The 22372-nt window shown below is 47.5% G+C and overlaps 1 protein-coding gene across 1 annotated transcript in view; it reads left to right on the top strand.

Moving 5' to 3' along the window:
• The window catches only part of LOC144106446 (muscle calcium channel subunit alpha-1-like), a 605267-nt gene that overhangs the window by 325286 nt on the left and 257609 nt on the right, over positions 1-22372 (top strand). The window contains exons 5-7 of the mRNA XM_077639259.1: positions 9416-9555; positions 11732-11838; positions 14058-14210. Of these exons, the coding sequence (XP_077495385.1) occupies positions 9416-9555; positions 11732-11838; positions 14058-14210 (400 nt within the window). The remainder of the gene's footprint in view (positions 1-9415; positions 9556-11731; positions 11839-14057; positions 14211-22372) is intronic.

The following is a 22372-nucleotide window of genomic DNA, read 5'->3' as shown; positions in this document are numbered from 1 at the left end:
GATCCGCGGCGACTCTTCCTTCATTCCTCGTTCGCCAGCGAAAAACTCGCAGCGTTGCAATTACCACTGTGCAACGCGAGATCCTCTGAGGTATTTCTCTACCTCCCGCTTCCACGATAGCCACTCCACTGATTCTTCCCATGCCCCCCGTCCTCCGGATGCGCATTCCACCGCTCTCGACATGCCCTCCTCTTTTCACGGTTGCTATCCTGCGGAAGGTATTCTGCTTACGCACACCGTTCTCGCCACGGTCTCCTTGCACGGTACCCCAGGTGGTTCTCGTGTTGCACATTCCTACGCTCTCACCATAACCGCCCCTTTCCGCGGTGGCTGAGTGGTTATGATGCTCGGCTCATGGCCTACAAGACGCGGGTTCGATCCCGGCCGCAGCGGTCGAATTTCGATGGGGGTGAATGTGTACTGTGCGATGTCAGGGCACGTTTCCGCAGCCCTTCACTACGGCGTCCCTCATAGCCCGAGTCGCTTTGGGACATTAAACCCCCATAAACCATACCCGCCCCTTTCCATGATAACCACCCTCCGGCTACGCATTTCTTCGGTTCTCACATCCTCATCCTTCCTCAGGAACCGCACTTGTAGTGGTTTCCATGGCAGCGCACCCATCTCTTGCTCCAAATTACTACTACGATGCGGATACGAAACCCTGGAACGGGCGCTTAAGAGCCGCGCCTGTAAAAAAGGTAAGCTTTCGCGAACCGATCCTTGCGGGACAAGCATAAACGCCTCAACACCTGAGAGTATGGACGCTGTGCAGCTGCGCCCCGAATCCCTAGCTCTCCGCTCGTTTCCCGCGCGCTATGCGGCGGCCCAAAGCGCCCACAGCCACGGACAATGAGGGGCACCAAAGGGTGCGCCGAGAAAGACGAATAAAGCGATGCGTCAGCCAACCCCGACCGCCGCAACGCTCCCCTCTAGGCGCAGACTCGATGCAGGCTCAAGGGCGAAAACGATGGTGGCCGCACTTTCATGGCCGCATCCTGTCTCCATTCTGCTTGATGACCTCAGTGGCAGCCGCTTTCAGCCAATTTGCGCTCTGAGGCGAAATACAAAATCCTGCAACAGTCTTCTCAGATGTCGTGTTTCTAACCGGTACCGTAGCTGGGTTTATTTACGTGGCTACGACAGAGCCGCAGCCACGCAACCGGTTTTTCTCGCGTACAAGCTGCCTAATCGGCTCACTTCGCGAGAGGGTCGAAGCGTAGTCCCTGCGCCATCAGAGGGAGATCCACACGACCACGCTGGAGCACCATACCTTCCATAAATGCGCGTAAACGCCAAGGCGTGTCCCGTCAAAGAGAATGGCGAGTGGCGGGAGCCCGGAGGGAGCGGTAAAGAAATAAAATTTCTGACCGGCCGGGTGGGTCAGTGGGCGAGAAGCCGGAAATCGCTGCAGCCTGAAGCGGGAGGTGCCAAAGGCGCCTCATCATTGCTCTAAGGTCCAACACAGCGAAAGCTTCGATGCGCCGCCATGCATGCAGTGGGTTATTGCAGCTGCGCCAACTCGCTCCGATGCTCTGCTGCTGCCGTAGCCAACCGCGGGTAATGATGGCCGCCACAGAACACCTTTCTTCACGGCGTTTCGCAGCCCACGGCTCTAAAAATGTGCGAAATTCTGCTCTTTAAACGAATTTCGAAGCTTGTGCAAGCAGTTCATTTATTTCGTCTCCTTTTGTGCCATGGCTGACGGAAGCACCTTGGCGGGGTCGCAGGAAGGGGCTGGCACAGGGCACAGCCGCGCTTCAGCCGCGTCTCTGTCCTCGGGAGCCCTCGACCCCGCTGCAGTCCGCTCCTTTTACTCGGGCCACCGTTGGCGGCTGCGCCAAAGCAAACAGCGGCCGAGCACCATTTAGTGGCTCCCCTGTTTGCTCCCTCCTCCCGCTTGCAAGGAGAGCAGTCGCTGTGCCTCCCCTTCTTCGCTGCATGACACGCAGGCCCAAGCGCAGCCCCGCGAAAAGACACAAAGCAGGCTGCGCAAACGTACCTTCCCGCCAGGCGCATTAGCGTTCCTACACTGCGACCCGTTAGCACCCGCATGACTTCCACTTGTGCTGCTGCCGCAGCCACGTCGCCGGGCTCGTTCGGACGGGAGCGCGTTTTTAACTCTCGCCTCTGTTTCCCTCCTAGAATTACTTATGCCTCGTCCTAAGCCATGAATAAGGCGTGAACAACCGCAGCATTGGCTGTTTCGTGGTGTTCTCAACAGGGTCGGACGAGTGCTAACCGAAACGCAGATCAGAGAATGAAAACTCTGCATATGATCTCAGCTGTCGACATGGTTTAAGGGTGAAGAAACAACTCCGAGTGCATAGCTACAGCCCACCTTATTCATCTGCTAGATAAGTCCACTACGTCCTCGCGGTTTATCATTACAGCCTCTGAAATACCAGTGACATGATATGTATTGGACAACTCCATGCAATTTTTATTACTTATAACAAAAATAATTTTGCGCCTCTTTCTGGCTGTGTTGACGTTTGTCCGGTGGCAAAAGAGGCATTCATTTGCGAGAGAATTTGATTTACCAATGTACCATTTTTTTCCCGGCTACTCCATTGGCGCTCGTGAGGTGAAACGCAAGATCACCGTTTGTAAGCAATGGCAGCGTACCCCGGCCTCCGCGCCAGAAATGTTTCTTAGTGTCCGCAGTCTGCTGGCGAAAACAGCCGGTGGTGGCGACACCCGTATTTCATGTTTAAATCGATTTTAGGTTTTTGTCTCGCAACAATATTCCGGCTCCTCTTTCAAGAAATTCCCTTATTGGCCGGGTGAGTAATGAAGTCGTCAAGACCACGTGACCACCAGTGGATCAATCATAAGGTGTCGCCAAATTTGAATATTTGAGGAGCCTCAAAATTTTGAGGTTTCCCCACCCAAAACATTCCAAAGCACCCTCACAGTTCTGGAAGTAGGCCGACACCGAAAACTGATTAAGGTGGATTAGTGGGAGAGTTGGGTGAATAGTGGTGCTGTTTCTTCTAATCTCCTGTGACAGTGAAACCGGTTCCAACCACAGTTTTGACGCGAAAATTTCTAGAAGAGCATTACACGCTGATTGTAGACACCATCGCTGGCAACCTAAATGCTATCCCATTTTCTTCCTTAAAATGGGGTTAAGAAGGCATCCAAGCTTTTTAGCTCAACAACAACTCTGTTTGCCATGCAAGTACTCATAACGCGGTAGCGTTGAGGAGCTAGCGTCGCGCAAAAGCAGTTGTCTACGTTGTGGGCCGTCGTTGTTGGCGTTTTAACGCGAAACACGAGGATCTCCAGATAAAATGTCACGTGGAGGTACGGGGAATCGAACCAAGGTCTTTCAGATTGCGAGGCGAACATGTGCAGAACACCGTACAAAGGCAGTTTTTTTTCTTTATTGCACGGAAATAGTGCCAAAAATATATAATCCGCAAAACACCAGGCCACCAAACCCCTGCACGATCCCGCCTTCCAAAACATCAAACCATCAACGAAGGCTCGTTGCTTCGAACTGAATAAAAAGTGGACCTAGAGAATGCGTTGTGGTTTTCGACATCGTGAAGTGTCTTTGTGTACTGATGCGTACATGAGTAATTATGAGCATGCAAATTTTAGTTGGGACCCGAGAAAAATCGTGTTCTATCCTATAAAGCATTTCAATTGACTTCCATGAGCTGTGGAATGGAGCGTCATCTATATTGTAGAAATGAAAGCAAATGCGAATAGCTCGCGCCGAGCTACAATAGGTGGTGTTAACGTGTTGGGTTTGTGTGAGTTTATGGAGTTGTACGCTCCAAAGCGACTCAGGCTATGAGAGACGCCGTAGTGGAGGGCTTCGGTAATTTCGGCGACCTGCGGTTCTTTAACGTGCACTGACATCGCACACGGGTTTTGGATTTGAATTTGGAGGACCGATAGACAAAACGTTAAACAGGCCAACTTGTCCAGACGCGGAGCCCGGTGATAAAACGACAGTTTCGTCCCTGCGGGCGGCAGCCCGGGTGCAACCTTTCGCCACCTCTTCCGACTTGAAACAGGCACGCAACGGTGATAGGACCTCTGTGCGCCAACCATTGCGATGTCATGGAACGCCTACCGCCCGAGCGCCTGTGATGAAGGCGCCTGTGTGCTGTTGTGGTCAACGAATGCGACGCTAACGTAGGCGCAGACCTCCGTTACGGACTCTTTTTATGTTTTTCTCTACCACTACCAGCTTCCTCCCTTCTTTCACTGCTTGGCTGAAGCGTCCACCGCTATGCGAGACAGCTACTGCGCCTTTCCTCAAAAACCAACCAACTAACGGAGATGCACAACGGCAAATTCAGGGGGCAGCGTCACTGCAGCCCGTTGGGGATCTTTTCAGGCGGTGGATGGGCTGCTTTGAGAGGCCTCCTGGAGTCTCTGAGCGATTTGTCTAACGGGCAAGGCGTCGCGCCGAACGGGCGATGACGTTCCGTGGACTCCCTGGCAGTGCTGCAACAAGCTGTCGCGATCCACTCTTAATGCGAAGCTAAAGCGATTTCCATTTTTTTCGTTGTTACAATGCGCCAATATATCGGTACAGGAAATTTTAGTTTGTCCTCAGTGCCCCTTTAACACTAAGGTGGCATGTAGAAAGAGTAGAGTATTCGGCCTAGTCATTTATTATCGTAGAGTGTAGAAAACGGACCGCAACAGTGAAGGAAGCAGCTGGACGTTACGGCCGGACATAATTTAGTACTGAAGCAGAGCAACACCGAAAACTCTTTAAAAGACCCAAGTTTGGCTGCCATTAATCCGCGCCTCGGACATACCGCCTGCCACGCCGCCAAATATATTCAAACTGATGCTTGCTATTGTTTTATCTTATGTAGGCGTAAAGTTAAGAGACATGAATGAAGCACACAGGACGAGGAAACAATCGCGTATTAATTGCATCCTGCTTGAGATATAAACATAAGGCTGAATACGTCCGCTACAGGGCAAAGGTCTCTTACATATCTCTCTAATTAAACCTGTTTCGTGCTGGGATTAATAAGAGGCTGAATGGGCATGAGGGCCAAAACATGAGGATGTCTAACCTCACATACAGAATTGAACAAGCAGAGCTATCGAAGTTAATATATAAGCGCAAGGTAGCCGACAAAAGGAAGATTAATATGGAGAGAATCGAGCATGCCACAGGAAACCAGCCACATCTAAAAAAAAAAACCCAGATGTATGCGTTAAGAGGCAAGGAGGGTAATTTCATTAGCAATATTGATAAGATAGTTAAAGTAGCCGAAGAGTTTTTGACAAATTTATACATTAGCCAATGCAATCAGAACGTTAATGAGAGAGAGAGAGAGTAGAGCACAGCGATGCAGATACTGTAGAAGCTTGGGCAAGTTGGTGTGACATTGTTTTTCAGCAGCGCAAGCCCTACAAGCTATTTACTAAGGTAATCGCTAATAGAATCAGGACAACCTTATATTACATATAAACTTCGCTGATTACGACAAAGAATTTGACTCAGTGGAAACCTCAGCAGTCAAGCCAGCACCGCGGAATCAGGGCGTATATAAAAATACTGGAAGATGCCTATAACGGCTGCACAGCGGCCATAGTCCTCCATAAAGTAAGCAAAAAAATCCAATCAGGCAGCGCGTCAAGCAGGGACACATGACCTCGCCAATATGCGCCAATTCCGGGGCCTGAATAGGGAACAGTTGGGGATAAGAGCTAATGGAGAATACGTAAGTATTCTGTGATTCGCTGATGACATTGCCTTGCTAACTCAGTCAAGAGATGAACTGCAAAGCAGAGCGGTGGGCCTAAATATTAAAATGCGGGCAACCAAAGTAATGTTCAACAGTCTAGCAAGGGAACAGCAGTTCAAAATTGGTAGCTAGGTGCTGAAAGTCGCAAGAGAATAAGACTACTTAGGGCAGGTAGTGACCACTGATCCAGATCATGAGAAGGAAGTAACTAGAAGAATTAGAATGCGGTGGAGAGCATATGACAGGTTATCTCAGATCATGAATGGCATTTTACCGATATCCCTAAACAACGGCTCTATCTTACCGGTACTCACCTACGAGGCAGAAACGTGGAGGCTAACGAAATGGGTTCAACTCAAGTTAAGGACAACGCATTGAGATATGGAACGAAAAACGATAGGTGTAACGTTAAGAGACCGGAAGCGGGCACACACTGTGTGGGCGAACAAAGGCGGGTTAATCGCATCCTTGTCGAAATCAAGAGGAAGAAGTGAGCTTGGGCAGGGCATGTAATGCGAAGGCAAGATAACCACTGGTCCTTAAGGGTAACGGAGCGGATTCCAAGAGAAGGCAAGCGTAGCATGGGGGCGGCAGAAAATTAGATGGCCGGATGAGATTGAGAAGTTTGCGAAGATACGGTGGCCGCAGCTGGGAAAGGGCAGGGTTAATTGGATGGGAGAGGCCTTTCTCCTCCAGTAGATGCAGCCAGGCTGATGATGAAATGGGCGTAGGCAGGGCATGCAGGGCGAAGGCTAGATGACCGATTGTCCCTTGGGCTAACGGAGTGCAAGGACAAATGCAGCAGGGTGCGGCAGAGAGTCAGATGGGTCGACGGATGAGATTACGAAGTATGCGGAGACGAAGTGGCTGCAGCCGACGCAGAATACTGTAGATCAGCGGTGTATGGGATAAGCCTAAGTCTTGCAGGGCACTCAGACTGACGGCGATAACGTTTCCACCGAGGAGCAACTCACAGAAATGTGGTCTGATTTTTCCGCGTTAAAAGTGTCAGAGATTTTAACTGCCGTTGCATGTTTGCAGCGCCAAAGAATATCATTGTCCTCGAACCTCGGGGAAAGTGTGCGGAAAAGCTTCAACCAGTGCTGCCATCTGCTGGGGCTGCTCTGCAAGGATCTATGCCGCGGCCGATCCGCTCTACGGCGCTTCTGTTGCTAGAAAGCGTGGCATGCATGGTGGAAACCCTACAGCTGTAAGCGGGCGGTTTGATGCGGACTGCGCCGGAGTTCAGTCTGTTCGCGTCGTCGGTTACGTGGCCCGCAGCGAGCCGGACGCCGCTGCACGCGCAGACGACGAAGATGGGTTTGGGGAGAGAGTGAAGGGCCTCGATGATAGCTGTCGCGGCGAGAAGAGTAGACTGAACCTTTGATGACCTACTCGGAACTCACCTCGGATGCTATGCACGAGGTTCAGGGTTCGATTCTCACTGCCGCTGGCTGCCCACCTGTTTCTAATTGGTAAAAGCTGTAGTCTGGCCTGGGGTCAACTGTTTGGAAAGTGGACCTTTGACTCCATTAGATGAAAAATACCCTGCTACATGGCACTCATTGGTCATGCTGCCCTTTCACCATTGAAATTAATCATTACCGTCATCATAATCTACTGGGAGAAAGAACGTCGTCGTGTACGTGCAGATAAATTAAATTATACTGCGTGGTTTTCGTATGCAGCTTGTACACTGTTGACTGCTGTAGCCAGCCTTTCAGATTTGTTAATTTACTGCGCTGCAGAATTACTGAGCTCCTAAGCGGGCGCCGAAAAATGAACCGACCAGCTCACTTAGATGACGGCAACCCCGTGTTGTACATACTACGTTTTCGTCCTAACGAGAGCTCGACGCTTCGCTGGCTCAGAAATAACCTTATAAAGGAAGTAATTAACTGCATTGCTGCGAAATTACTGCCCGAAAGTAATTTACCACGTCACCAAATTTACAGAGGAGCAAATGTAATCATATGCAGTAATCATTGTCGCGAGTAGATATTCTATCGTCATTTCCGCACGCTAGTTTATTGCTGTGATGGTGGGTGTTTAGGAGAACTGATGAGCACGCGGTGGCTATACTCTCGCTTTGTTCATCCCCGTGGATTCGAAAGAAGCAAAACGCAGGAAAAGAATAGAACGACGAATCCGCGCACAAAACCCGAGTTGAGCTTTTTCGCTTACTGGCCAAGCCCCATCGTGGCTTGCGTCTCATAACTTTGAGCCCATAAATATGGGGTGCTTGCCTGTTGCACAGTGTTTATAATTAAGACAACTTTTTGTAATTTTCATGGGGTGCCCAACACTCTAGCACTTTTCATAGATGCTTTAGAACCACTTTTTTTTTTAAATGTTGGTAATCATTTCTCTGTTTTTCCTTCTTTTAAACGACCATTCACAACCAATTTTAATCCCTTGTTTTCTTCCTTCAAATGATGCTTTAGAGATTGGAATACGTGGATCACCGCGTGGTTTTCGCCTCCGACCGCGAAATAATTTATAACTTTATTTCACCTCTCGGTATGTTTCGGTTTCTTCAACAGAACGATGGGTGTGACGTACAGCTGGCTTTTCGATCACGTAAGGCACAAAAACCGCAATGTAAACGCTGATATGTAGTTTTAATTCGCTATAATACTTAAACCCTAGCCCTAGCTTGAATGACAAGTAACGACGTATCAGAGGTTTAGTGGCGTTTTTTTTGGCGCCTCACGTGACCAAGAAGTCAACTGCACTTGACATGAAAAAGTTCGGTCGATGAAACAGAGACCGAAACATGGTCAAGAAGAAATTTAATTATAAATTATTGCGGTCGGCGGCGAATATCAAGCGGGGATTAATGACTAATGTCTATCTCATCATTTCAAACAACAAAACATGCTGGCAGAAACTTGTCATCTAGAGTCCTATCGCCTTTTGCTCTTGCTTTGTCCACTGTTTTTCTTTTATCTTGCCTTGGTACTTTTGTCAGAGATTTCCGTCTTTTCCTTCTGCGCGCAATTTACGCATTCATGTCCCTTGAAATGGCGTTGAGTTTTATATCTCTGGCTACATTACATTACATGCCTTTTTGTGCCTCTTTGTGTCATGGAATTAAATACTCTTCAGGGTGCATTTTCGGTTCGTTAGTCGTAAATAAAGGGCGCCTCTGTGTGAGTTGCGCCGCACACTTTTTCTTTTTTTCCCCTGTTCTTTGCATTTTTGGCTAGTGTGACGCTTCGTCTTGTTCAAGCATGCTGTTTGTTGGCGTTATCTTGTCGCGTTTTCTTTGCCTGTAAGACCTGCTCCTGCTAAAGGTCTTTCTACAAAAGCTGGAAGTATTCCTTAAGTAAGAATAAACAAGTTTCTAATATCAAGAAAAAAAGCAGGAAAATGATATGTTGTGCCAAAGTTGGGCTCTCCAAGTTGTCGTTTACATATCTGAGAGGAGAACCTGCCGGGTCAGTTGGTGCATGACAAGTATTCAAAGCGCTAAGGACGGGAGAAATGGAGCGCTGATGTGTGTGTCTCCTTCGCTTGTCCCGTCCTTAGCGCTTTGAATTTTTCACATATCTGAGACTGTCAAACAAGTCTCAAGTCACCGGCTGTATTCTGTAGTGCTATACAATGTCGCACGTTTTTGTCCGTGTCCTCACTGACGACTGACCATTGTTTACCGCTTTCTTCTTTTCCCTATTTTTCAGGAAAAAGTGGAGTATATATTTCTAGTGATATTTACAGCCGAATGCTTTATGAAAATTATTGCCTACGGCTTCCTGTTACACCCAGGTGCTTACTTACGCAACTCGTGGAATTTTCTAGATTTCATAATTGTAGTCATAGGGTGAGTATGAGTCAGTTTTCCTTGAAGCTTTTATACTTTTTCGATTACACGGGCCAATTATTGCTTGATAGAATTACTGCTGACCGCAGCATGTGATAATGGTGGAAATTAAAATGCACTGAGTTAGAGCAACAGAGCAAAGCACTGTCTTGCCTGGTAAGGTAGAATTTTTTTTTTGTTAGGGGGGGGGGGCGCAAAAAGTAGCGCTAAACTTGAAAAAAAAAGTTTGCGAACATGGTTCTTGTTATATGTATTCTGCTTTTTGTTTAGAAACGTGCCTGTTGGTTTCAATAGCCTTTTTTTTTCGGTGTTTCTTGTTATGTAAAGGAGTGTATTCTGGAGGCGCTGAGCTGTTTTCTGTTGGTGGCCCTGTAAAGCTTTGTGGAACAACTTTTTGCCTGTAAACCTGCCGGAATCTTTCTGGGAAATAAATGTAAACGCATGGATAAGGATAGCTCTGATTAAATGGGAACACACATCAACGCCGACGACGTGTTGCGACCCAACAGGCACAACACGGAGCCTAATCTGGACATACAGTCGGGAGATGCAGTGAGTTGCAATTATATTGCTCAGGAACAAAAAAATATTCGAGCAGTGGCGGCATTCGTTTTCGACATTGCATTTTGTCGCTGACCGATGCCACCAGCTTAGTCTGCCCACGTTCGCAGCAAGGCCTACGTTTATAATAAAATGTCCACTGGCCGCAAAACTCTGTCGAACTTTTCTAAAGCATTACAAGCCACTGCAGGAGTAGGTAGCCTGGATGGCAAAGTTTACATTACGCAAAGCCTTTTTCATTATGTTAGGGAACGTAATGCGAAGAAAAGCTAGCCGATGCTCGTTAAGTGTGATGGAGTGGATTCGGATAGAAGGCAAGGTAGCATGTGGCGCAGAACGTTAGGTGGCCAAATGAGGTCAGGAAGTTTGCCTGCATGAAATCGCCTTCAGCAGACGCAGGGCAGGGTTAATGGAGCGGTATGGGAGAGGCCTACATCTGTCAGTGGACGTAATTTTGCTGATGGGGAAGAGAAATGAAATCTGCAGGTCCCTAAGAGACAGCTGTTGGTAAGATTAACATGCCCACTTTGATCGTGTGTTCCAAGTGTGCATATATAGAGATCAAATATCTTCTGCGCTGATGTCACTGTTACTAAATGTAGCGATTTGGCAAGGTGCAGTTGCCAGAAAGGTGTCCATGACTGCAGGGCGAGGAACGGGTATAGAAGAAGGAAACACTCGGGGACACAACGCAGCGCTGTGTTGTCTCCCTGAGTGTTTCCTTCTTCTATACCCGTTCCTCGCCTTGCAGTCGTGGAAAATCGCCACCAACTCGCCCAGCAAATTACCTTGAGGAAAGAGTCTTTTTTTGTGTGACATACGTGTCTGTGTAGCAGACACTTTATTGCCTAGTATTGGGCAGGCCACGGATATTTAATGTCCAGAAAACTGTCAACAAGTGGTGAAATTTCATTATGTTGAACTTAATATAGTATTATTTTTTTTTGTAAAAGTGCGAAGGGTTTTGATCTGAAATAAAACTATGAAGCAATGTACTTACAATGTCGTTTAATGTACACGAAAGAAAAACGACGTAATACGAGCTAACGCTCCACCAAAACCTGACCAATCCCCCACCGTGCCATCGCTTTCGAGGCAACAACTGGGAGGTCTACTCGAGGGGCCGACAAACTGAGTGAGAAACCGGCCAGGAGCGTTGCAGCGAGGCTGATCAGGCGAGCGAAAGACGGAAAACAGCCTCGTTTCAGACAACGTCTAGATGAAGGAGGTGTTCGTCCTTCCTCTAGCTGTTGTTAAAAACCTGGCGTTGTTTTCCGCCTGAGGACGGAAAGTGTGAGGCCAGAGTGCCCAAAGAGGAAACCGAAAAGAACTTCCGAGAGTTGGTTTTGCATAGTTAATCTTAAAACAACGCCACGGACGCAGGACAGAGAACTGCAATGCATGAGAAAAGTGCTGGTTTGTCCTGGGCAACTGGGGCATGCAGCTGCGTCGGCTCGTGTGGAACATCCAGTTTACTCACATGTAGATGCAGACACGCGGCTCCTGAACGTGCTGCGCTGTAGAGAATATTGTTCGGGCTCATCTGCCCTTTCTGTGCTTTGCAGACAGCATTTCTGATGGTTCCTGTCTTTTCTTTGCCCCTCTATTCTTTCAGTCTTATCAGTACAGCCTTATCCGCATTTATGAGGGAAGGCTTTGACGTTAAGGCGTTGCGTGCATTCCGAGTTTTGAGGCCATTGCGGCTAGTTTCTGGAGTGCCAAGTGAGTATACTGTCTTGTGCCCTAGCATGTTCGCATGCCTGTCGAAATTGCGTGAAGGCTGCGGCCAGTTATTGCTGCTGTGAAGATGGCAGCGCAAAAATGCGGACGAGGGACTGTGGAGAGAACACAATAAGACATTCACGAGCGCTACTGCGAACTGTTTATTCTTGCTGTAGTACCAGGTATATAAGAAGGGAATGGCGATCATGCGCGTAGAGAAGGCATAAAACAGCACATCAGTCAAGCAAACAAGTAAATAAAAAAGAAACCTAAAAGAACCATTCAGCAGAACATACGTGTACAGATGTGTCCCTGATACAACGTTCGGACAACTTTCTGGTATAATAAGACTCTAGAACGAGCCTGGCCTTATCATTACCGCTCTTGCCAAGAATCGTGGTCTTCTCTAAAATGTCCCTACATATGCTGTCACACGAAGCAAGGTGCCGCACGAGATTCGCACTAGTGACCTCATTAGCGACCAGTTTGGCCATCGTATAAAGCCCCACATGAGAGGGGGATGCTGTAAACCACACCTATGACCAATTTAACGTAGGCGATCCCATGTTTCTTGTTGCAGCTCCCGCCGGCGCAACCAGTGATGCTAGGGCAAAGCTTAGTGACTGGCTACTGGAGCATGCCAAAAACGTAGAAAATGAGGACACTATTGCGAATCACGTGGGGCACCTTGCTTCGTGCACGTGTAGGGCAAGTTTAGAGAAGGCCACGATTCTTGGCAAGAGCGGTAATGGGAAGACGACGCTCGTTCTAGAGTCTTATCATATCAGACAGTTGTCGAAGCGTTGTGTCGGTTAATTGGAGAGACGGGGGAGAGGCATTTGCCCTGCAGTGGGTGCAGTGAGGACCCCTGTACACGTATATTTTGCTGAATGTGCTTTTTTAGATTCGTTTTTATTAACTTGTTTGCTTCACTGATGCGTTGTTTTATGCCTTCTCTACGCGCATGATCGCCATTCCCTTCTATATGCCTTTTACTACAGCAAGAATAACAGTTGGGAGTAGCGTTCGTGAACGTATTTTTGTGTCCTCTCCTCAGTCCCTCGACCATATTGTTGCGCTGCCTTCTAAACAACATGCTTCACCAAATAGCCCGGCAGCTTGCTCTCCTGAACAGTTGTTACTGAACTGTTGCAGGTAGAAAAAGGATTGGAACACCCCAGTGAGAATGGGCTTTGAGGTGCAAAGCATGAATGCATTATGGCGATCGCTTAGCGCTAAGCGAGGTTGAGGGATAGGATAATTACTATGGAATAGGCCTAAAAAGCACATGCTTGCGATGATAATCAGCCATGACAAGCACGTTGCAATGCCTATTAGGTTTGTCTTAGAGTTATACGTAGTGTAGTAGGGATTAACAGCTGGCTGTTAAGCAGCTACATCGACCGACTGAGAAATTTCAACAGCTAAATAACTGAAATATATCTTGTGAAAGCAGTACTCGTCCAAAAAGTTGACTAGATATCTAAGCGTCTGTTGTAGCCTGTTTGCCTTTACTGCGCGGCAAGTCCTGAGTGTATGAAAGCCGGCATATACTGAGCACTACACCACTGTTTGTGTAGGGAATGCAACGGGCGATGCCTAAATTTATAGGGGGCAGGAGGTATTGAAGGGTGAGGAGAAGCGGTAGAAATTTTTAATTTTCTTATTTGTATCGTTGATGTGTCGCGTAGGACTAGCGACGTTTATGACTCCAACACTCACGTCAAAAATGACAAATATCCCCTGTCATGCGTAAGAAAAAAACTTGGCGGCTTTTTTAGCCGCATTGTTAAAAAGAATATGCTAGTATTTAAAACTTGGTCCAGTCCCACAAATTCCATAGGACCTCAATATTTTGGATGTGGGCCCACACAAGAAAGTGGATAAGCTGGGTAGTGGATTGGCAGGTGGATTAAGGTGGGTTAATTGGGCTTAGCGGCAGGATTTAGGTGACTAGCGGGTCGTGTTTATATAATCCCACATGGTAATTGAATGGAAAGTACTCGAGCATTCTAGTCCTCAAGTTTTCAAATTAGGCGGTGCTGTCGTTTTGGCAAGAGAAGTTAAATGATATATAATTAAACAAAAATCATCACGGATCGGTGCGGTGCCTTCGAAGAAAAAAGGGGGATTGTGTAGGCAGATCACTCGAATGCATACAGTAGGCACCTCAGGATAGTGCAGACCTGCACTGATGGCCTTTATTTTTTCCTCCTCAGGTTTACAAGTTGTTTTGAATTCCATTCTGAAAGCCATGGTGCCTTTGCTTCACATCGCTCTCCTCGTGGTGTTCGTCATAATCATCTATGCCATCATCGGGCTCGAGCTGTTCTCAGGAAAACTGCATCAGACCTGCTACAACAATGCAACCGGTGAGTGGGAACAAGCGGCTTTTTCTGACGCGTCACTCCGTCAATGCTCGGCCACTGGACAGGGCGCGGTTGACGAAGGACGACTTACAAGGCGGTATAGTTGATAATTTTTTAATTGCAAATGCATTTCCCACTCGCTGTCCCTTACTACGTCATTTTAAGAATTCTATCCATAATGTACTTTGCAATTCTTCTGCAAATCGATGCATACGGAAGAGAAGTGCGAATTCGTTCCCAAGAACGGATTATATTCTTACTTGTGCCTGGCGTTTCAAAACGTCTCATGAGCATTATGGGCCCGTAGCGAAACTTGGGAGGACACTTAAACTCGGCCTCAATGGTATGACGCGGTAGCATTATTGGTTCCCTCTGTCTGCGTATCACCTTGCAGAAACGGACTCTGTTCTTTCTTTCGCCATCACCTAACCTGAAATTCAGAGTGCAATGAGTTAGCATTGGAGATGCCTCCAGCTCAAGTGCGCCTTCTCTGTCGCCTACGTTCTGCCTATATATATATATATATATGCGGAATTGGTCATTCCTTACTTAACCTGCGCAGACGGCTTGGAGTCGTCACGACGCTTGCTGGCGCAGTGGTGCAGCGGATAAGCATCGAGCCACTGCCCAGGCAGGTGGCCGTTTCGAACGCAGCCACGGCTTGTAACACCCATGCACGACCTCTCGCGGCCAGTCATTAGTTTAACTGCCACCTGACACTGTGGATGGGCATGGTGACGTCGCAATGCCACGTGGTGACCTAGTTGGCAGGCGGGTGACCTTGCTTCTCTGGGGATTTTTCGCTCATGCCGCCGCCGACGACGACAGGTGCTGCGCTGAATGGAAACCTCAACGGTGTCGCGTCCAAGCGGCTCAGGAGAGTGGAAAGAGCGTTCTTTCATTCGATTGAAACTTGGAGGGATAACTGTTTGAATGCGGAAAACGTGTTCCCTTTCATCTGGGAGCCACCTCTCTGTGTCACCCCGTGCGTTACTTCCTCTTTTTTTTTCCTCATTATTTCCCACCCTGGGTTTCACTTTTGCGTTTTTACGTTAGTTTGTTATGTGTGCAGCAGCGGCCAAGGCCCGGTCATACGGTGCTTCGCATGTAGTCCGAGTATTCATTGGGCAATGGCGAATTACGACCGGCGATCCGGAGCAAGTTTCCTTGCCGCGCGAAACCAAGGAGCTGCCTCAACGGGCGATTTGGATTCCCATGCGGAGCTCTGATTGGACCATGGTTCCTGGAGTTCCTTCCCCTCCGCGAATTCAGATACCGCTCCGGATTGCCCATCAGAAATCCGCCACAAGGAAGGAAAGCGCTGGCATATCCGCTCAAGCAGCAGCCTTCGTAAACTTGATTGGCAACTGGCGCTGCGGCCATCATGACGACTCAGCGGAATCGCCAGCTTTGAAGTTTATTGGAAGACTGCGGAACGACAGCAAATATGTGCGAGCTCTCCATGTATATGCCATCTGCAAGTTTTCGTGGTTCTTCTTTGAAGTCAGCTGTTGAAACTTGTCTGGCCCACTCACCCAAACGTTTCCCAATCGAAGAAAATAACCGCAGTACCGTGTCACAAAAAATTCTAGGGTTGCACTTACGCCTCCTTAGGTGCAGTAATGTGAAAGCATTTATTTTGCTGCTGCCCATTATGTTGCTGCGTGTTCGTTTCTTTATTCCACTGCCGTTTCAGTCTTCCTTTCGCTCTAACTTCGGTTCTACAACATCCGAAGACGTCAGTCCCGTTGCTAGAACGTCTAGTGATCACATCAAAGTATTAAATTATTAATTCGTTAATCCGTTAAAAACTTTTCAGTAATTAAGGAATTCATTAATAAGATTAAATTACCGCTTAATCTGGGAAGCAATTCAATATATAAACTAATTAATTCGGTAAACTAATTGATTACCCAATTACTAAACCGTTTTGTTCCTTTATTTGTTTATTCAAAATACCTTACAGGGCACAGAAGGCGTTGAGTAAGGGAAGCAAAATAACGGATTAAGTACGATAGGAACAATTTGTTAAATACAACACGCGGTACAAGGCAAAAAAGTTAAAACAATTATAATTATACAGGGAAAATCGTAACGACAAGACACATCGCCGCGAACAACAAAAGAGTACATAAAACGTAGCAAGAATGCATCGCGTGTACCCAATACACATTTGAAGAAAAAGCAGTAGCAATAATAAAAATGCGAATTGTTGAAACTGCTCAAGACACCTAAACATAATACATTAGCAACGAGGAGGAAAAGAACTTATGGGACACAACAGTCTATAAAAAGACACAATGTCGTTAAAGAAAATGTTCGTGCAACTGGTCTTGGAATGGTTGGTGATAGAAGATAGATGCATTACTGTCGGGAAGGTCATTCCAAAGAACGATGGCACGTGGAAGTGCAGATGAATTCAAGGCTTGGGTTCTTCCGTATATGCGTTTAATGCTTTACTGATTATGTAGGCGGTGTGACATGCGTGAAGGCTCTTCAAGGGGCAGAGGAGATGGCCTATCGCTTTGTAGATATATATGAAGTAAGCATAAAAGAGCGATGGAGCGACGAATATCTAATGGTTCGAGGGAGATATCAAGTTTGATCTTAGTGATGCTGAAATGGGGATTGTACTTTTGTGTGATGAAACAAGCGGCTCTGTTTTGTACGTCTTCAAGCGTGTTGATAAGGTAGTTTTGATAAGGGGACCACGTAGGTGAAGCAAATTCTGGTTGTGGACGCACAGTTGTTTAAGCCACTTTTGTCACGTTATTAGGGGCGTTTCGCAAGTTTCGGCACAGGTACCGAAGTGATCTTGAAGCTTTGGCGCATATGAATTGAATGTGCTTGGTCCATGAAAGATTATCCGTGAGGCGAACACCTAAATACTTATAAGATGGCGCCCGAGACGCTACAATACCATCAATGGAGTACGAGAAATTAGAATTAGGACGCTAGCGGGTGAAAGGGATAACCATGCATTTAGTTGAGTTTAGCATCATTTGCCATTATTGCACCAATCCAATCTGAAATGAGGTTCAAGTCAATTTGGAGAGCGAAGCGATCATCTATAGAATTAAAGGGACGGTAAATGATGCAGTCATAAGCAAAGAGTCGTATGGAAGAAGATACGTCTGTGGACAAATCGTTAATGTATATTAGAAACAATAATTGGCCAAGAACACTGCCTGTAGGTACGCCAGATGCTACATCACAGTGTGTAGAGGTGAAATTATTAACTGTGGTGAAGTGCTGGCGAAAATAAAGAAAGTTACGAAGCCATGAGAGTGTTGAAGAATATACGCACAGAGCAGAGATTTTTGAGAACAAGCGGTATAGGGCAACGCGGTCGAAGGCTTTAGCAAAATCTAAAAAGATAGTCAGTTTGCAGGTTAGCGTCCATGTTGAAATGCAAGTCAGTCGTAAATCATAGCAGTTGGGTGCCACAAGAAAAACCTTTCCGGAAGCTGTGCTGATTAGGAAAAAAGAAAGAATTTAGCTCCAGCTTACAGTAAATGTAGGAAGCGATGATGTGCTCGAGTATTTTACAGCAAATGCAGGTTAGCGAAATGGGGCGGTGGTTTTCCGGTGAATTTATGTCTACGCTTTTGAACACTGGAACGATCTTAGCAATTTTCCAGTCTGTAGGAAGCAAACCAGATGATAATGATTGCTGATTGATGAGGCAAATAATTTCGCTGGAGATCGAAAAAGTGTTTTTCAATATTTTAGAATTAATGTTGTCAACACCAACGGTTGAGGAAACCTTATGATTTTCAATGAGACGAGCGATTCCCTCAGCAGTAATGGTAATAGGGGCCATATATTGCAAATAATGATCAGGAGCAAAGGGTATGTTGGAATGATGTTACGTGTGAACACTGATGAAAAATATCTGTTAAATGCTAGGGGACATTTACTCTCCGAAAGCGGTACGTGGTCGTCATTGCACAATGGAAATTGGTTGGTGGTACTGTCGGGAGATATCACACGCCAAACCTTTTTGGGATAAGATTTTAGAAGGCCGGGTAGGTCATCAAAAAAATATTTGTTCTTTGAGGCCCGAATGGTCGAACAGTAAGAATTCAGACAATCGTTGTATTTTTTCAAGCATCCGATGTAGATGCAAACTTAGCCTTTCTGTACAAACGCTTTTTTATTGTTTCGATGACGACGGAGAGATCTATTGGAGACCATGGTTTAGCTTTATCGTTTGAGATAGAAACCAAGGGAACATATTTGTAAACTAGATTAAAGATCATGTTCTTACAAAGTACCCAGTTGTGCTCGACAGACCTATCCGAAAATGAGGGCAGGAACGTTTGGATAAAAAAATCATTAAGAGCAATATTAATATCCTTATAACTGGCTCTATTCTATTGGCTAATTTTCCCGGATTCAAGATGTCTAAATGCTAATGGGACATTAAATTGTAGATAGATGAGCTTATGATCATTAAAACCGTCAAGGATTAAGACTTAATTAATCGTTTCAGGCGCATTGCAGAAAGCTAAATCTAAAATGTTTGAACCGGGAGTGGGTTGATTAATCACTTGATGGAAATTAAAGTCTAACCTAATATTGATAAGCTTTGTTGAGGCGCGGCACGATCATGACAAATGTGACCAATCAATCTGAGGAAAATTGAAGTCACCAACCAGGTAAATGAGTCCAGTTGGGCATTTTCGAATAGCGGAAGTAATCAGGCGGACGGTAGCAGGTACCAACCAGTACCTTCACCGATGCTCATGTACAGGTAGCCTAGACTATTTCAAGCGAAGAGTCGGCAATAATGTGGAATGAACGAAACGCTTTTTTGACGGCGATAAGGACACCACCACCTCTTTTACCGGAGCGATCATAGCGATATATGTTATAGTTACTGTTACTGGGAAAATGTTCGTTATCCGCTAAGGCTGTGTGCAACCAAGTTTCCGTTAGTGCAACAATATCACTGTCAGTATCATTTAAGAAAGAACACACCTGACCACGACCCCGCAGGGGGGCGCCTGCAGCTTGCAGGCACCGCGACGGTGTGTGGCGACACCGCGGGTTCCCGAGCATCCGCAGGGACATCCCCGCAAGGGGTTGATGGTGAACAGTGCATCACCACGGACCCGAGCACTCACGTTTCGCCGTGCGTGGCATCGCCGTGTCCGGGGAAAAGGGCATCCTGGTGGTTGAGCCGATGCCGAGCGTGTGGACCTTTAAGGCCCCTCGGCGGAGGCAACACACCACTTTGGCCCCAGATTCCTGTAGACGGCACCTCCGGCCTGACCCGACCGGGGGAAATCGGCAGTCGCCTTTTCCTGTCCTCCTCTACATCTTTTACTTTCCTATGTTTTTTCAGACTACTGTCCTTTCTCCTCGCCGTTTCTTAGTTTTTTCATTTCTTCATGGGCGGCTAGGGTTAACCTTGTGTGGCGAACCACCCTGGGTTTCATCATATTTGGTTATAGTTGAGGTGTACAGCTGGCCTGGGCAGGACTTGCGTGCAAGTTGCTGTCCCGTCCCCTTGTTGGGCTCCGTGGTGGGTGGCTGGCACCGTGGCGTTTGACGGACGTCATCATTGCATGTTGACGAATCAGTGTGCACGGCGCACCAGCATTGCTGCCTCTTTCGCTCAAATTTCTTCCTGACATTTCTTCGTGCTACGCCAACTCCCTGGAACCGGCAACTCCCTGGAACCGGCAAGGCGAGCTTTAACAGATGCCGCTGTAAAGGCAGAAGTACGTGCAGTGACCAAGACACGCGTAGACCAGTGCTGCCACTGCATGTTCGCAATCCTAAACAGTGACTGGAGACTCGAACTGTACTCGGTGCTCCACTAGGAGTAAATATTTGGTGGCTATGCTACCCCGCGGCCTCCAACCCTTCGACTAGCTCAGCAACAGATGAGCATGACGAGACCCTCCGCCTTCAAGTCCGCTGTCTCGTTTTTCGCTGATTCGTTTCTGCTAAAACCTGAACCGACTCTTCCAAGAATTTATGCTTTTGAGGAAGGCACATGAAGGCTGTGCAGAAGTGCAGAAACGTGCAGCAGTGAAAGCTCGCCATAGCGGGCACCAGCAGACGACAGCGACCTGGGGCAAGCTGCGGACGAGCACGCCCTCAGCATTTTCATCACTCTCGTATTCGTCATCATCAGCCCAGCTAGAGGACAAATGCCTCTCTTAGATCCCTACAATCTACGCAGTCCTGTGCCAGCTGCAACTGCCTTACCCTCGCAAACTTCCTAACCTCCCTCTGCTTCTCTTGCTTTTCTCTGGGATCCACTGCGCTGCCCTAAAGTGAATTTGTGCCGGGGCAACAAGCTTCCCGAATTCCCGCGTTTAGCTATGCGGGGCGAGCGTCGACGAAGGCGACTACTGTGCGCTTCCTAAGCTCTTGCAGAAGGTGGGGGTGAGTTTGAAAGAGGTGTTTGCGAAATGCTAGCATTTCTAAAATGCAAGTTATCATTTAGAAATTTAGCTGGCTAATGTCTGGCAGTGAATTACAGCATTTAGATGCTGCTATCATGCCCTTGATTTGTCTGCACCATTCGACAAGCCATGAGGCTGGCTGAAGTCTACGCTCTGGCTCGCAAGTAAATTAACAACACTGACGCGCGTTGTTATCAGCCATCTCACGTGAAATAAAGCGCCGGGAAGAAAAATCGCTTACTTCAAGCACTTGCCACAACCTCACATTGCCTAGGTCACTAAGATGAAGAACGATGCAGTAAAGGTTAATAAAGGGGATTCTGAGCTCCTTTTTTTTACCGGGGGAACTCGATCTACACACTCCAAACGTTCTTAGAAACTTGGAATGGTTGTCCTGTGCGGCCGATTTTCCTATGCAGTTAAACGTCCGGTCTTCCGCCTTTTTTTTCCATGGCCGCCGCGGTGGCAAAGTGGCTACGGCGCTCGGCTGCTGGCCCAAAAGACGCGGGTTCGATCCCGGCCGCGGCGGTCGAATTTCGATGGAGGTGAAATTGTAGAGGCCCGTGTACTGTGCGATGTCATTGCACGCTAAATAACCACAGGTGGTCGAAATCTTCGGAGACCTTCTCTCGGCGTCTCTCATAGCCTGAGTCACTTTGATAAGTTAAACCCTCATAAACCAAACCAAACCTTTTTTTTCCAACTCACCTCCGAAAGTAGGAGGATCCAACCAACGCGTGTAGTGCCCTTCAGCCAGTCGCGTAGCGGCTTGCCTCTGTGCCATCGGCGGAGTGATACGTAAAGCAAAGCGTCCACGCTTAGAAGTGTATTCAGTTTGCCTTTAAGTCGAGTATATTTTCCTACCAGACAATGATCAGCTTTAAGCCGAAAAAAAATTGCGTGAATAATCCTAGCTTGAAACCCCTTTCTGGCATCAAAAATGAGAGTTCTATGATTAAGCCTTCGTACTAAATGCGTGAATTTCGCCTGTTAAATGTTAGGTACAAGTCGGTGAATTTCGGGCAACTTACACCTGGGCAAAATCAGCAAAATCAATGCGATGCCAAGCTATTTACGCTGGTCAGTTGTCGTAGTTATCTTGGCCAGCTGTGCGTTGCGGTGCGCTAACTTTTTGCGTCCCGCAAGGGAGAGGAGGCTGCCATTCAGGTGGGCGCCCCGCGTGATTCCGAGCTCTCTCGACGGTACAGCATCACATCTTCCTTAAGCAGCAGTATAGCCCGTGTACTCCGTTGGGAGCCTATATGCAGCAACTCTGTATCTGCCGGTTAAGCCATGTGATGACCCCCCATAATGCGCAGGTCCACACGGGACGGAGAGGCAAAGAGACACCGTATGGCTCAGTTTAAACAAATAGATATATTCAATAATTACACATGATTATGATTATACATCAGAGGCTGGGGCGTCCGAGCTTACGTGCCGACGACTTCATGGAGACGATGGAGGGGCTCCGGAGTTGAGCTCGAACGGTTGCTGGCAGAAGCTGCGCGCCGTCGGGCTTCGGTGCTGAAGGCCCCCTTGGCGAACGATGTCGTCCTGAGCGTCCTTCTTCGGTACTCCTTGTCGATTTTTATATCCTCTTATCCCACACTCCCTAGGGTGAGGACGCCCACGCCTGAGGGGGGGGGGGGGGGGAGGGCCTAGGGCTTTCACTTGGGCGCACAAATACACCACCGCACTTATGGTCTCGCCCCCCTCACGTGTTGAGTCCGAGGGAAAGAA

Source organism: Amblyomma americanum, chromosome 10, assembly GCF_052857255.1.
Source record: "Amblyomma americanum isolate KBUSLIRL-KWMA chromosome 10, ASM5285725v1, whole genome shotgun sequence".
NCBI lineage: Eukaryota > Metazoa > Arthropoda > Arachnida > Ixodida > Ixodidae > Amblyomma > Amblyomma americanum.
The sequence above is the reverse complement of the archived record's forward strand: the minus strand, read 5'-3'. Positions and strand labels throughout refer to the sequence as shown.